General features: G+C 39.3%; 1 protein-coding gene across 1 annotated transcript in view; it reads right to left on the reverse strand.

Moving 5' to 3' along the window:
* Positions 1-10,607: 10,607 nt before the first annotated feature.
* Positions 10,608-14,274, reverse strand: part of PIM3 (Pim-3 proto-oncogene, serine/threonine kinase) — a 5,135-nt gene continuing 1,468 nt past the window's right edge. The window contains exons 3-5 of the mRNA XM_015629195.3: positions 13,789-14,199; positions 12,368-12,544; positions 10,608-12,206 (exon numbers count right to left, since the gene is read on the reverse strand). Of these exons, the coding sequence (XP_015484681.1) occupies positions 12,022-12,206; positions 12,368-12,544; positions 13,789-14,199 (773 nt within the window). The 3' untranslated portion in view covers positions 10,608-12,021. The remainder of the gene's footprint in view (positions 12,207-12,367; positions 12,545-13,788; positions 14,200-14,274) is intronic.

Below are 14,274 nucleotides of genomic sequence, written 5' to 3' on the forward strand. Positions count from 1 at the left end.
GATTTTATTTTTGGTTGATGAAGAGGAGATGAGATCAGCTATCAACTATGACTAAGTCTCCTTGCTGTCAAGAGATAAAAATAGAGCAATGTGTACATGCCTAAAGAAGTAAAAATAAGCCCATGTGTTTGACAAAGGTGGGCTGGTTCCACTGGCTGCTCTTGCCCAAGGTTATCCTATGTTACAAGTTAATGCAGATGATTATTGAATAGACTGGGGCCATCCAGCAACACCTAGCAATATCTAGCAACATCTAGCATCTGTTCACCTAGCAATGTCAGATAAGAGGGCAGTTGCCTCTAAAAGCCACTTACATATTAATCCACTCAACTGTTTTCTGCTTGTACATCTGGGACTGAGGCAGGATCAGACTCTAGCCATGACCTCACATAATCCTCCTTCTGTAGTGACACCCTTGCATAATACAGAAGAATATTTGCAGCGTCAGAGTCATATGTCACAGCAGTATGAGGAGTCACAAGTGGCATGACTGTGTCAAGGAGTTTTTAAACAAGTGTGACTGGCACGGAGCCTTACACATATCTGTCATATGGCCTTGTTAGAGATAGATTTGGGAAGCCCTAAGCAAGGCTGTTCCCAGACGTAAGGTCACTATCACACAACAATAGTGTCCCTGTGAGGTGCTCCAAGAGACAATCATCACATTTGACCATTAGATTATCAAAATGGATGTTGTAACAACATAGTGTTGAGTTTGAAAGGAAATTATTTTCATATCTGAGCCAAGAAAAATTTTCCAGTAACATCAGGAAGATCAACTTGGATACCTACAAAGTTCTGTTAGTTAATAATGGCCAGGCAGAGGGCCAGTAGAAATAGAGGGTATTGTTTTAAAAAATATATATTCATCCTTTTCCCCTCACACTTTGCCTGATATTTGCCTTTTTGGACTGAAAGTGCTTCAGAGCAAAGTCGTGTTTATTGTCTGAGATCAGTCATATTACTTAATCAATGGCCACTAATGATAAATAAGAATAATATAAAACATTAATGACTTTCTACCCATGTCTGCATCTGGCTCTCAGTGAGCTACTGCACTTGTTACTGCTGCATCTGACCATATGTTCCCAGGGCAAACCCCCTAAAGTCTCCACAGCAGCAATACACCTGGGACATGAAAGCTGGTAGCAAATCCCTGATGTCAGGGCTAGAGGCAAGAGACAGAGAAACCAAGAAAGTATAGAGATGCATGAAACTAAAAATGGTAAAGAATACTGAAGAGACAAGAAATCCAGGCAGCTAAAGATGAACCCTGGGGCAAGGAGCAGGTAGGAACAAAGCAAAACTTGTCAAGCTTGATAGCAGTGAGATTCTACAAAACACAACAAGCAGTGGACATAGTGATGAGATGGTCTTACAAGCCAACTCTTAATGCAGTTTTTGCCAAATGACTGACTTCAGTTCAGTCATCTTGATGGATAGAGCAGCGTTTAACACACTCTGGCAAGAACTTGGGGCTGTATGAAATTCTTCCCAGAAAACAGTAATAAGATATGCACCTCTTACTTGTTCCCACATAATGATGATATAGCAGGATGCTGATGTATCAAAAAGCCATTGAAAACAAGCAATGTTTTGCAAGTCTTTGCACCTCACTGTAATAATAAACAGTAATCAGTCATTGTCATTATCCAATATTTTTCCTTCTGAATCTTTAGAGGAATTTTACACCAGCACATTCAGGTCTCATTAGCTTTCAAAAATCTGTAGTAGTCACTTCCCCAGAAATGGCAAATTTACAGAAAAATCTTTTCTATTTAATTTTTAAAAATTTTTATAATAAAGATACAAGCAAGAATGATTGTACAAAATTCTAATGCCCATGTCATTCACAAGACCAGACTACCACAATGAATCCCAAAATCTACAAAGCGATTTTTTTCCCTCATTATTCTTCACTTTCTAGTTTTAATCCCATTCAAATTCATTAGTATTCCTTCACTATGTTGTCAGTCTGCATTATGGTGGGGGTCTGGAAGACCTTCAACAAAAGAATTTTCGCCTGTGCTACAACCCTCGCCCTTTGTACCTTCATTCAATCCCAGTAGAAAGAATTTCTAAAAGCCTGCAGGTTGCAGGAAATCAACTCTTAATGAATCTTTGGATGCAAGTCTAAACAGATGACAGTACTTTCTAATCTGCTACGGAAACAATATGTTTTAATTAAGTATAAGGTTTAATAAAATTTTCACTACTTGTACAAAAATTCATGCTGATTAACAGACGGCTGACAAGACAGCTCTAATAATTTCTGATTAAATGCTTTTGTTTAGTATTTTCAGTCACCTCTACAGGGAATTAATTACTGGAAATGAAAAAAATGAAGGTTCACGCCAGTTAATATCCTTGAGAAAGTGGAAAGTAATCAACTGTATAAATTACAGTGGCATATGCAGGCCAGCCTGTGGTCAAAATTTGTACAACATACCCCAGCCAGTTTTTGAGATGGTTAGACTGAAATGCATGTGCAGTTGCTGTTGCAAGTAGCTGCTCCTTGGTTTTAGGTAATCAGTGAGCAGCTGTGTTCAGATGAATATGCCATTGCAACTTTTCTTCACTTTGTGATTTTTTTAAATTACATTTACCTATTTCAAATGGCCACTACTGTAGTTGCAAAGCATATGTTCACATAACCGTTTCATACCCCATATTGCTCTTTAAATTAACAAATTTCCTTCTAAGGCAAATCTACATGGGAATATACATGAGAACCAGACATCAGGCTGTGGTAAGTACTGATCTACCCACCCAGAAAAGGATTTCAGTTACTCCTACTGAAACCATCCCAGCAAAATTGGGGTAATGGGTACTCCAACAAATGTTTTCAAACAGGCTTTCTATAAAACTAGTGAAAAAGGAGAAAACTAGCCACTTTGTATTATCCGTAAGTCTCAAAGAGGTGTTAGTTCAAAAATTTACCTGGGAAAATTTACTAGCAATAAGTTTGATTAGACAATCCTTTAGGTGAAGTCTGATGCTGGAGTTTTTGCGCCTCTGAGTGATTGCATTAACTTGAGTCAGTTAATAGCATTGTAAATGCTAATCTAGATATATCAAGACACTTTCATTTCAGCACAAATATTTGTATTTTTTTTCCAGCTCTAAGCCAATTGACAATCAAATATCTTGAATTTTAACAACTAGAGTGCAGAAGTGCAGTACTTGAGAACAAACATACGCCCTCTGTGCAAGGTGATCTTTCCCTGCAGAAAACCAGCAGCAAGCTGTTTGATGCCTTATCACTACGTTATTTGAAGTATCTTCCATTCCAGTTTGTCACCAGTGCCATGCAAGCTTTGTACTGGCCACCTGCAAGACCTGGGAGACCTTCATGAGCACTTCTGATAATCTTGTGTTTGTCCAGGGGTTCTTTATGACTTTTTAGTATTGCCTTGATGACCACCATTTGTGGTTCTCAGTTTTCAGTGAGCTTCAATTGAACTAATCTGTTCATTAAAGAAGACCTACTACAGGAGTTTGAAATAATATATCTATATATAGTTATATATATGAACTTGTGTAATTTGAAATTTCCACTAAGGAAATTTAACATTTTCCAAGAAAACATAAAAATTGGTCAGAAAGAGCAAATAATTTCAGGTCTGTTGATAACTTGGTTAAATATTCAGTGTTGTCAACTATATTAGATGTTCTGGAATTAAGAAAGTTATACTATAAGATGTCAGCAAGAAGCAGAAAAAAGTTATCTCATATATATATATATTCATAATCAGTGAATGAAGTCTCTAAAGGACTGTGAAAACTATCTGGGTAAAAAGAACCATTTGCACCAGCACAGTTTTTGCCATGAAGATATTGGTTTTAAAATAATATTAAATAATAAGAATGTAACTTAGTAAAGAATATGAAAGTGTGTATTATTTGTTCTGAAACTGTGACATGTTCTTCCCATCACCTGCATCAGTAGGAGTTTGTCACAGGCCATAAAAGGAGTTGGATAGTGCTGTTAGTTGGTGACACCGAAAGTCTGTTCATCAGAGGAAAAGAGAGGTATAAATTATGATCAACATTGTTATGAACCCCTTTTCACACCAACAGGCAGTTACATGGGGAAAAAGACCTGGTGGTGTTAGCATGCTCTAACCAACTGAGCCAATCTCAAGGGTGAGTAATTGCTCTTCGTGGTATTAACAAAAACGCCACCAAGGACTCAGGTTTTGAGATAATTTTTATGCTCCACTTTCCTTTCAAGTTACCTTGCCCTTTCTTTCCAAATAACATTTGTTGTCTTACAGAGAGGACTTCTGAAAGACAGAAGGGTTTCTTTCTCCTTTTTCTACTGCTTTTCAGCATTGCATGAGAAGTTTTCTTTACAACTCCTGGATTTCTTATTTATTTTCTCTATAGGGAAGACATTCTTTTGTCACAAGTTAAGGGATAGCTCTCTACTTATCACACAGACAAAATTTCCCTTGAAATGATTGGAATTTTCTGACAAGAACTGTAGAATTGGGTCCTATACCACCAAAAGTATTTTGGATAGGAGTTGTCAGGGAAATGGTGTTCCTCAGCAATTAGAGCTACTTCAGTGCATCACCACAAGAAGCACTAAACTGGGAATAGCGTATCCTTAAAACACACTCAAAATTCACAGTTTACATAGGGACTGACCAAGATTTTCAAGATCAGTTGCTGAAGTTTTCCTGTAAGTATACTAGAATCCTACATATTAAACTGTGAGTAAATATCCTAAAGAAGACAATGGAGCTCATGCTTGCTGAAGAGACTCAAAATGACAGAGAAATAGGAAAATTGTAGATCTTCAGATAAAACAATAAATGCAATAATGATAACGCATTTGTTTTACTTCTTCTCTTTGCAACTTTTTTTTCTGAATAGCTGTAAAGCATTGTCATTGACTAACAATTCTGAAATGTTTAATGTATTTTCTCATTTTCAAATGTACCTGTGAAGCTGGTTAAAAAGTAGGGCATACTGCTGAGATATATAAATATAGTCATGAATTAAGTTTTGACCTGTGTGGGATTCTGAGTGACCTTAGTTCCTTCACTTCATCTCCATTTGAGGTACTGTATACCTCGCAAGCAAATGCTCAGCATCTGATTCGAAGAAAAGTCACTTAAAATAATTTGCATGTCAGCTTAAGAATAGCAAGATTTGTCTTATTCCTTACAAATTCCTTGTTGCAGAAGTTTTCTAATAGAAGCTAGAGGGTATTCTTGATGGTACCGACTAGAGAAAATTTTGTTTTTACACATATCCTTTCTTCAGCAGTACCATCTCTCTTCCATCACATCCCAGACCCAAGTGGTTGTTCATATTCCCTCACTTATGCTGGGCTGCTATCAGAGAGATCAGTTTATTGATCTTCATATCAATGCACCAGCAAAAGGAAGTGGGAGGAACAATTTAGCTGATGCTGGCTATGAGAAAAGGTCAGTACCCCCATAACCTCACCATCATGAGAAAATCTGTCACTACTATTGATTAGGTCAAATCTGCTTTAAAAAGTTTTGGTTTTGCCAGTAGCAAAACCAGCACTGTCAATAAATTTTATATTGATTCAAAAAGCAGATGAATGATGTGTCTGAAATCTGTCTTTGTAATTCAAGATTAGGCTGATGAAATTCAAATATTAAGATAGGTGTAACTTCTAGATGATTTATGAAAAATTATTGTTTCTAAAAATACTGATTTATTATACCAATTTGTATTTACTCTGGTGTTCAGCTAGCCTTACAGATACAAAACTCGTCCTTACCACAACCTAATCTGCCTTCTTGTGGATTAAGTTTTTTATCCATTTATATCTGCCCAGACAATAGACAAATTTCCCTCCACAAAACAGTGGTCTCTTACATTTTTCTATTATATATTATATATATTATATATTCTATATTATTTATATTTCAAGGCTTTTGATATTACTTAGACATTATAAACAAACTAACTAACTAACTAACTAACTAACTAACTAACTAACTAACTACTCTCCTCTTCCCCTCCCCTCTCTCAACCCCAAAATCTTTGCATGGAGTCTGAACACAGGAGTATTTCCCACAGGTAATGGACATCTTTCCTTAGGATGATCTTGAAAGAGGCTGTTCCCTTTCATGACTCTATTAGGCTTGGAAGCTTCTGGAAAAACAATAAATTATGGGGAATCACCATTCCAATCTTTTATAACATATGCTTGTTAACATCTTTATACATTTTAATTCAAATAGACTAATATTTGATGCTTATATTTTCCTGTCTTAAAAGAAAGGAAGCAGAAAAGGGGAGAAACTTCAACCCTGAAACCAGGCCATTCATAATTACCAGAGTAAGCTTCTCAAGCAAAACTTTTTTTTTTATTTCTAGAAAAGAGCATTTTTTTCAGTAGCACTAACATACAAAAAAAAAATTCCACCTAGCTATTACACAGACAATTATTCATAAAATAATAAAACATTTGCTTCAGGAGTATGTCCATAATAGAGCAAAATACCAAATATTTCAATTTTCAGTATAATTTTCTGTAATCTTTGTGTAATTCTAACTGAAGCCTTAAAGTGACTGCTGAATCAGTTATAATAAAAAAGAATAATTTTGATCCACAAGTTATTTTTCTGACTATGAATTAATTCTAATTTTGATGTTTAACACAGACTCACCTGAGAAACAGTGCAAGTCAAAGTATGCATCTCCCTAATTCTCTTAGTGGACTAGTATAAGCAGCTTTTTACATAATGGTTTGTGTGGTCAATTAGCAGAGTATTAGCTATAATAGATAACGTTCTTACTAAGACCATATTAATTAGAGCTTAAACACAGCTAATCTGAGACCTATATCGAATTTATATTATTATGTAAGCAGAATGTTTCCGTAGGCAAGTAATTTCCTTCATAGCATTGTAAGGAAAAGGAAATCCTTGCATCTGAGATACAAACATGCCGATTTTATCAGAGTATTGCAAACCACTTAATGTTTCTTAAAACTTGACTGTGCCAGGCTGTATTACAAATAATAATTACAAAGATTGAATACCTTTTAAATTTATTGGAAGAGAACGGCAAGCTAAGAAAACGTCTGCAAGTATTTAATGGATGTATGTTTCTGCTTCTCATTTTGCCTTGAGTTACAGCACAGCTCTGGTGTTCTCTAGTCACTTCTCTTCATCAAAGAAAGAGCTGGTATGTCTACGTGGACACATTTTTCAGTCATAACATGAATTCACCTGTCATGAGACAATTTTCTCTGAAAATAATTAAGAATCCTGTCTTACACACATTTAAATTAATTTTTAGTTGCATGGATTTGTGGCCTCCTTATAATTTTGTTTTGCAATTCTGCAACATAACCAAAGCTTAGTATGTTTCTGGTAAATCAGCTACCTGAAGGAACGCTGTAGGCAAAAGCATATTAAATTTTTAAATCTCAGATAACCATGAAACTAAGTAATTGCAAATTTACAGCAGAGAAAATTTTGGGACAGCATCAAAAACAGTAGTGCCATGAAACTAAAACACTGCTACCTTGACTTCTGTTACAAATTAGCAGAAGAATTCTACAAGAAGAACTCTAAAAAAGTAGAATCACTGCTGTTAGTAGAAAAAATTCCACTGACAATAGGCTGGTATGGCTACAACATTCTGTTGTCTTGTTACACCACTGAGAATTATTGCCCATCTGCATGCCAGAAGACAAGTGCTTCTCATGGTCACTGAAATGAAGTGGAAGAATGAGGGCTAATATGGTTGTAAATGCTCACGCCAAGAGTCGTGTAGGTAGGTGACTGAAGGCACACCAGGCAGGTTAGCACTGTAACATCAGATGCAGATTTGACAACCTTTTGAATGCATACTCCCCCCTCCCATTTGTTTTGGGAAGTTATTTTCGCATTTGTAGTGATTTAAAGTTTTTCATTTTTAGTGAAATATCCCTTCAAGCATTATGGGATAATTAGGTATCAACCATACACACTCATATCTAAAAATATCAGCTAGCAGTGCTTTAAAATCTCCCCAGTTTATGCATCATTATTTTTGGAACATGTACTTTAATTTCACCAACAGAGGTCACTAAACCACTGAGAGAGAACCACAAGTGTTTGGTGGGAACACACCCTAGTTAACCTTCCTAACATCCTCCGATAGTTATTTTCAAAGGGGCTCTTGTTCAGCTGCTTTAGCAAATATAAGCTCAGTTAACAAAAAGAGAAAAAAAAAAAAAAAAGACACTGTATACTTATACACTCAGGGAAAAGAGTTTTACTAGGGCTATGAATTATGCAAACCACTACACTGTTAAAGATATTTCAGTATTAGAATGTATTTAAAATATCTATTATGAAGCCAGTAGCATACCTACATGCATAGGTATGAGTATTGGTAAATCAATATTTCAAGGTTAAAACAGGCCCTGATTTAAACCATAGTGTTTTAAATGACTTGCTGAATTTTATTTTTCAAGCTTTGTGCTGTTGAAAACCAGCCTAGTGGGGAGAGAGTATGAAAAGGAGGATCCCAGAGAAATAACATTTAATGATATTAATACCAGATAGAAGCAAAGGAGAAACCAAGAGCTGTCACAGACTTGCTCATTTTGGCAGAAACACTCAGCTAATGGAACTATATTAACACATCATTTTCCAACTTTCAACTGTAATGAAAAGCTATTTTTACTAATCATTACTTTTGGTACATGGTGTTTCAGCCACATGGCTTCTATTAGTGTACAGGGGAGTTTCACAAGCAAAGCTGCCTGTGCAGCACTGAAAGTGCACCTTTTATGTTGAGCTAATCCCAGGAGGGAGTCAGCACTTGTGCCGGTGTCCTTTTGACCTTTATCCTTTTAATGCATTTTGCCTCAGTAGCAAAAGGTGAAAACCTAGTTTTTATGTTTCAAAACAGAGCATTTCTACGCTGATTCTCAGTGAAGCTAAGGAAAAGTAACATCAGCTCTTGTGGAAATGTTGAAAGTCCCTAGCTCAGCAATCACAATAGCTTTACAAATGTGTTTTTAGAATGGCTTTTCAGGTAGCCCTTTGAAGCTCACCCATAGGGCCCTGCTGCCATCCCTCTGAACAGCTGTGAACATGTGAAGTCACTGGAGTGGAAGATGTTAATTACTGTCAGCTACTGGAATTTCTCCAGGGACCTCTTGTGGTTAGAAACATTTCCCTAAAGAAGTGCAGTAGGTGCTGGGATCATCTCTCCTGTAGCATACCTGAATCCTCTCTTCTTAAGAAAAAGGAATTTCTCATTCTAAAGCAAAACTCTAGATATTCACTTTTAAGTGTTCTTCTCATAAGACACTGTGATTTTTTTCTATGCAATCTTAAATGTAGAATCTTTTATTTCTGTGAATAGAGTTCCAACAAAAGGCAACTGAGCTTTTCAGGGACTAGGTTTAGCATATATACAGATTTTCATTAAAACCTGGGGAAACGAGTCTAAAACAAGAAAGGAACAAAATCAGAAAACATAGGAAACAAATTGATGGACAGAATTCCTAACTCTGGTTAGGGCTTTTTTTTCTCATCGATGAGTAATTTGAGTTTTCTTTTTGTGGCCAAGAAACGGCAACACACCTTCCCTCTGTGTCATCAAAAAAGTGCAGAGACCAAAAATGGTCTTTTTTCTTCCGCTTTACCTCCTACTATTCATTGGCATTTTGAGTCTAAACTAGTTAGCATCAGGAGCCTGATGTGGTGCCAGCGAGATATTACCCACAGGGAACCAAAATAATAGCAGATCAGCTAGCAGAAGGATCCCCAGAAAGGGAAATTATATAAAACCAAGATTCCAAGCCTAGCCCTTTACTGTGACAACTACAAAGCACCTTCAATGACCGAACACATCCTTAAATATACCTTGTAGATCCCTCTGCTGTAGTTAAACCTTGTAATCACTACCACCCCCGCAACAAGACCAAGCCAGGTCAGTCTCTGGCTGGAGAGAAATCAGGATGAAATCGTTAATCTGCAGGATTTGACTCCCAATGTGTGAAGATGAATGCCGGGGACATTTCTCTTGCCCTTTGCTGCAGTGAGAATGGCACATGCTCCCCCGTATCATACTCCATCAAGTGACACACCAGTCTTTGGTAATCTAAGGGAGTTGAAGGAAAACAGTCACCCTGCTGTCCCGAGAATGCTGTCACTTTCCCGTAAGGGCACAGAAGTCCTCATCCACGCCCAGAAGGAAAGTGCAAGTGGGAAGAAGGAAACTGAATGTAATGGAAAGTAAACATATCAACTGTGAAAACTACAGGAACCACCAGCAGCTACAGAATTCCTTCCTTGTTATACCTAAGGACAAGTACACTGATATTCAGTGTTTACAGAGGTAAAAGTCCCACAATTACAGGGCCAATTCCCTTTTATGCAGGCCATTAGTGCTGTTGTATTGTACTCCTTCCCCAGTCCAACAATAAACGCAGTGATTGAGTAGATAGAGCTCAGGTGAGGGATTGCTTAATTCTTTCAAAATGGTCACTGCTTAATGGCACAGGCCATCTCCTAACCCTGGCTCAGCGGCTGCAGGTCTTTAACAAGGTAAGAATGTGTTCCTCAGCTCATCACAAGTAACAGGGAACATAAAAGTAAATACACACAGAACTTGTTATATACAAAAAGTTTAATTGAAATACCTGTATAAAAAATATGATCTCCATACATTTCACACCGTTAAACAGAAGAAAAAAATCCAAATCCAAGCTGCATAAATGCAACCAGATCACAGAAACACAGCTATTAAAATAAATTAAGGTTTATGACTCTGCCACTCTACCTTCCAGAGCCAATGCACGGAGACTGTACAATGTCAATAATTTAAAACCCTTCCAAACAGCATTACTTTACACTTCTGGTACAATAATACCAGACAAAAGGCATACTGACTAACTTTAAAAAGTCATTCTATTTCCCTTAAATTAGACTTTGTACAACAATTTCCCATCTTCCAACAAAAAACTGGTAAGGTCAGAAATTTTTTTTTTTTATTTTTTTTTGTAACCAAAAGTTGACAGGAATGCAGAAAAAAAGTGCCATGGGCAAACCACTAGAATTCCCATGGGGAGAAGGAGGGGAAAGCACAGTGTTGAATAACTCTAACCAAATAAATTAACCAAATAAATAGCCACAGCTGAAAACTGTGGGAGGTCTTCTAAATTCCAAACAATAAATAACTGTATAGTACACGGGAAAAACCAAGTTTACATAAACACATTATACAGGTATGGAAAAAAAAAAAAAGTAGAAGTCCTTGAATATTGCATTGATTGTGCATTCAACATGCCCATACATACTTTAAGACTCGCAGGGTGACAAAAGGCCGGGGGGGAGTTGAGAAAGGGGCTTCTCATGCCCAATGGTAGAGATGATAAAAGGAAACATGAATAAATGTTTCTGATAAAGAAGCTGATATACCTGTTCATATTTTTGTGCAGGCTATAGGAAATATTTTGAGCAGCAGAGGTGGGCTGGATTTGTAAAGGGCAGGGGCGCAGGAGTGAAATGTCTGTGTTCAAGTATTCCATCACCAGTGGATGGGACTACTTCATTCAATCACCGAACAGGTTCTCCAATGCATCATAGGAGCTGCTTCCCCCAGCACTGAGTCTAAAGGAAGCAAATTCCTATAATGAACTGGATCTTCTTTGGACATAGACAGCTCAAAAAAGAAAGTCCCACTGAAGCAGCTTTCAAAAAGGCACTCAAAAGCAAATAAAATCTAGTCCAGGCTCTATGAGAGCAAAAAAGTTTACCATGTATTCAAGAGGTCACTGCTTTCTTAATAAGGTCAGTCTTTGACTAAGTACTGGCCTGCAACTCCCAAACATCAGCGTTTCCAAAGGAAATCTCTCATTCCAAAGCAGAAACCAGCAAAGGGGGAAAACAAAATCAAGTCCCTCAGACAAAGATTCAACTACAGAATAATGAATGCATTTTTCTAGCCCCTCCTATGTATTGGCAGCAGCACTGTGGTCTTTCTGCTTGAAGCTCCCCCTCCCAGTGCGAGGTCCTTAGTAATTCACAGACTCTCATTACTTGAACTTGTGCTAGATACATCAGTATCAAGGGTCCGTAGCCTTATGTCACAGTCCTCAGACTTCACTACATCAGATTTGTGCATCCATTGATGGTCAAAAATCTGGTCAAGTGTTGGTCTGTCTGAAGGCCTCAGTGAAAGGCACCATTTGATCAGTTGTTGACATTCTATAACAAAAAAAAGAAAGCCATATTAGATTAAAAAAGTAAAAAAAAAAAAAAAAAGATAATCCTCAGTAACAAAAATCCACCCACACAAGCTCACACGTTCAAGACTACTAAAAAAAACCCCAAAACTAGAAAATCCATTAGACTTCTATAGAACTTACCAGGTGAAATTCTTCTCCTGAAGTATAATCGTCCCCTCAAGATTTCTTCATCTTGCTCAAAAGGGATGTCCCCACAAACCATGTCATACAGCAGAACTCCCAGAGACCATACTGTTGCTGACCGCCCGTGGTATCTGTGGTATCTGATCCACTCTGGAGGGCTGTATACTCTCGTTCCTGAAAGCAGAAAAAACCCACAATTAAAGATTTAAAGCGCTTCCCTTGACATTTAGGAATTTAAAAAAAAAAAAAAAAGCAAGAACAAAAAAACTAAACAAAAAAAACCAAAACAAAAAAATCCCCCAAAAAACTAAACAGCTTAAAATTTTTCACAAGCCAAAGCCATTAGCAGTGTAATTTCAGGTCATCTGCAGAGTTACACCATCAACAGACTTGGCCCATCCGGTTGTTCTATTTTGTTGCAAGGAATAACACAGCCCCATCAGCTGACTGTTTACTGAGGCAAGCTCCCTTTCACTGACCACGTGGCGTCTGCAGCATCACACCAAAAATAGACACAAAAGGACAAAGGGGGCTGGCAGGGAGGAGGGAAGGGCGACAAGAAGGTGAAACTCAGGTCTGCCCGCATTACACGGGGCTAATCTGCTTTATCCAATTCCACAGAGCAATAAACAAAATAGGGCCGCTTACGATTTCTGTGTTTTTAAGCCCCCCCTCCTCTAGAGCTTTTATGCGGCAGCTTTTCCCAACCCGCCCCCCTCCACTCCTCCAGTGCCCGCGGGCTCCTTGGATACCAAACAAAAAGGGGAATTCGTGATGCCGAGGGTCACGTGCGGTGGGGCTTCGGGTTTCACAACAAACAGATGTGAGTGCGGCAGCTGGGGGCGGGGGGAGCGAGACCCCGTGTTACATCAGTCATACTCCGCGCACCGGGGGAAATGCTCCCCTCTGCTCACATGCCGGCTTATGTTCAGCTTTCCCACCTCTAAAGCATCGACCCCAGCCGCTGTAGCAACTCATTTTGAGAGAATGCATTTGTCCCCATCGCTTTAAAATCTGCAATGCGGGATTTCCAGGACACTGGCAGAATGGGAGCGGGGGAGGTACCACTCCGAGTTAAAAAAAACGCCGCATATAAAAACTGCATATCCACACATGGAAACATCCGACACTGGCAAAACCTCCATGTAAACAGATCACCCTCTAGGAAAAAAACCCCGCTTTTTCCAAGACAGGGAAACATAAACTGCTGCGTCACTGCCTGGAATCGCTTCTTTCCTGCGCAACTGAACACCCCTAAGCGGCTTCGGGTCCACAGGTTTCCATTACCGATAGATCTGATATGAACCCCCGTGTCAGGGGTTCTGCTTGTTGTGACTGGTCACTGGAAAGGGGCTAAGCAGCGGCTCTAGGGAGGGCGTCACTCCGGGAGGGGCACGGGAAGGGTGGGGGGCACGTACCGTCGAAATCGGTATAGACTGTGTCCTTGAGGAGGGCCCCCGAGCCAAAATCAATGAGCTTCAGCTCGCCTGTGCGGAGGTCAACCAGCAGGTTCTCGTCCTTGATGTCCCGGTGCACCACACCGCAGCCGTAGCAGTGGCGCACCGCTTCCAGCACCTGCCGGAAGAACCCGCGGGCCGTCTCCTCGTCCAGGGCACCTTTCTCCGTGATAAAGTCGAACAGGTCCTTCACCAGCTCAGGCCGCTCCATGATGATCAGGTACCCGTCGGGCCGCTCGTACCAGTCCAGCAGCTTGATGACCCCTCTGAAGCCGGAGCCCACCTTCTTGAGAAGGACGATCTCCAGGGGTACCATGATGCCGCTCTGGGCAGAAAAAGGGGCGCGGGTCAGCGGGGGGTGGCGCGGCCCGGGGTACCCCTTCGCTGACGGGAGGGAGGCGGGGAGGGCGTGCAGGGCGGGGAGGAGGGCGCGGCCGGCGGGCCCCC

Source organism: Parus major, chromosome 1A (assembly GCF_001522545.3).
Source record: "Parus major isolate Abel chromosome 1A, Parus_major1.1, whole genome shotgun sequence".
NCBI classification, from domain to species: domain Eukaryota; kingdom Metazoa; phylum Chordata; class Aves; order Passeriformes; family Paridae; genus Parus; species Parus major.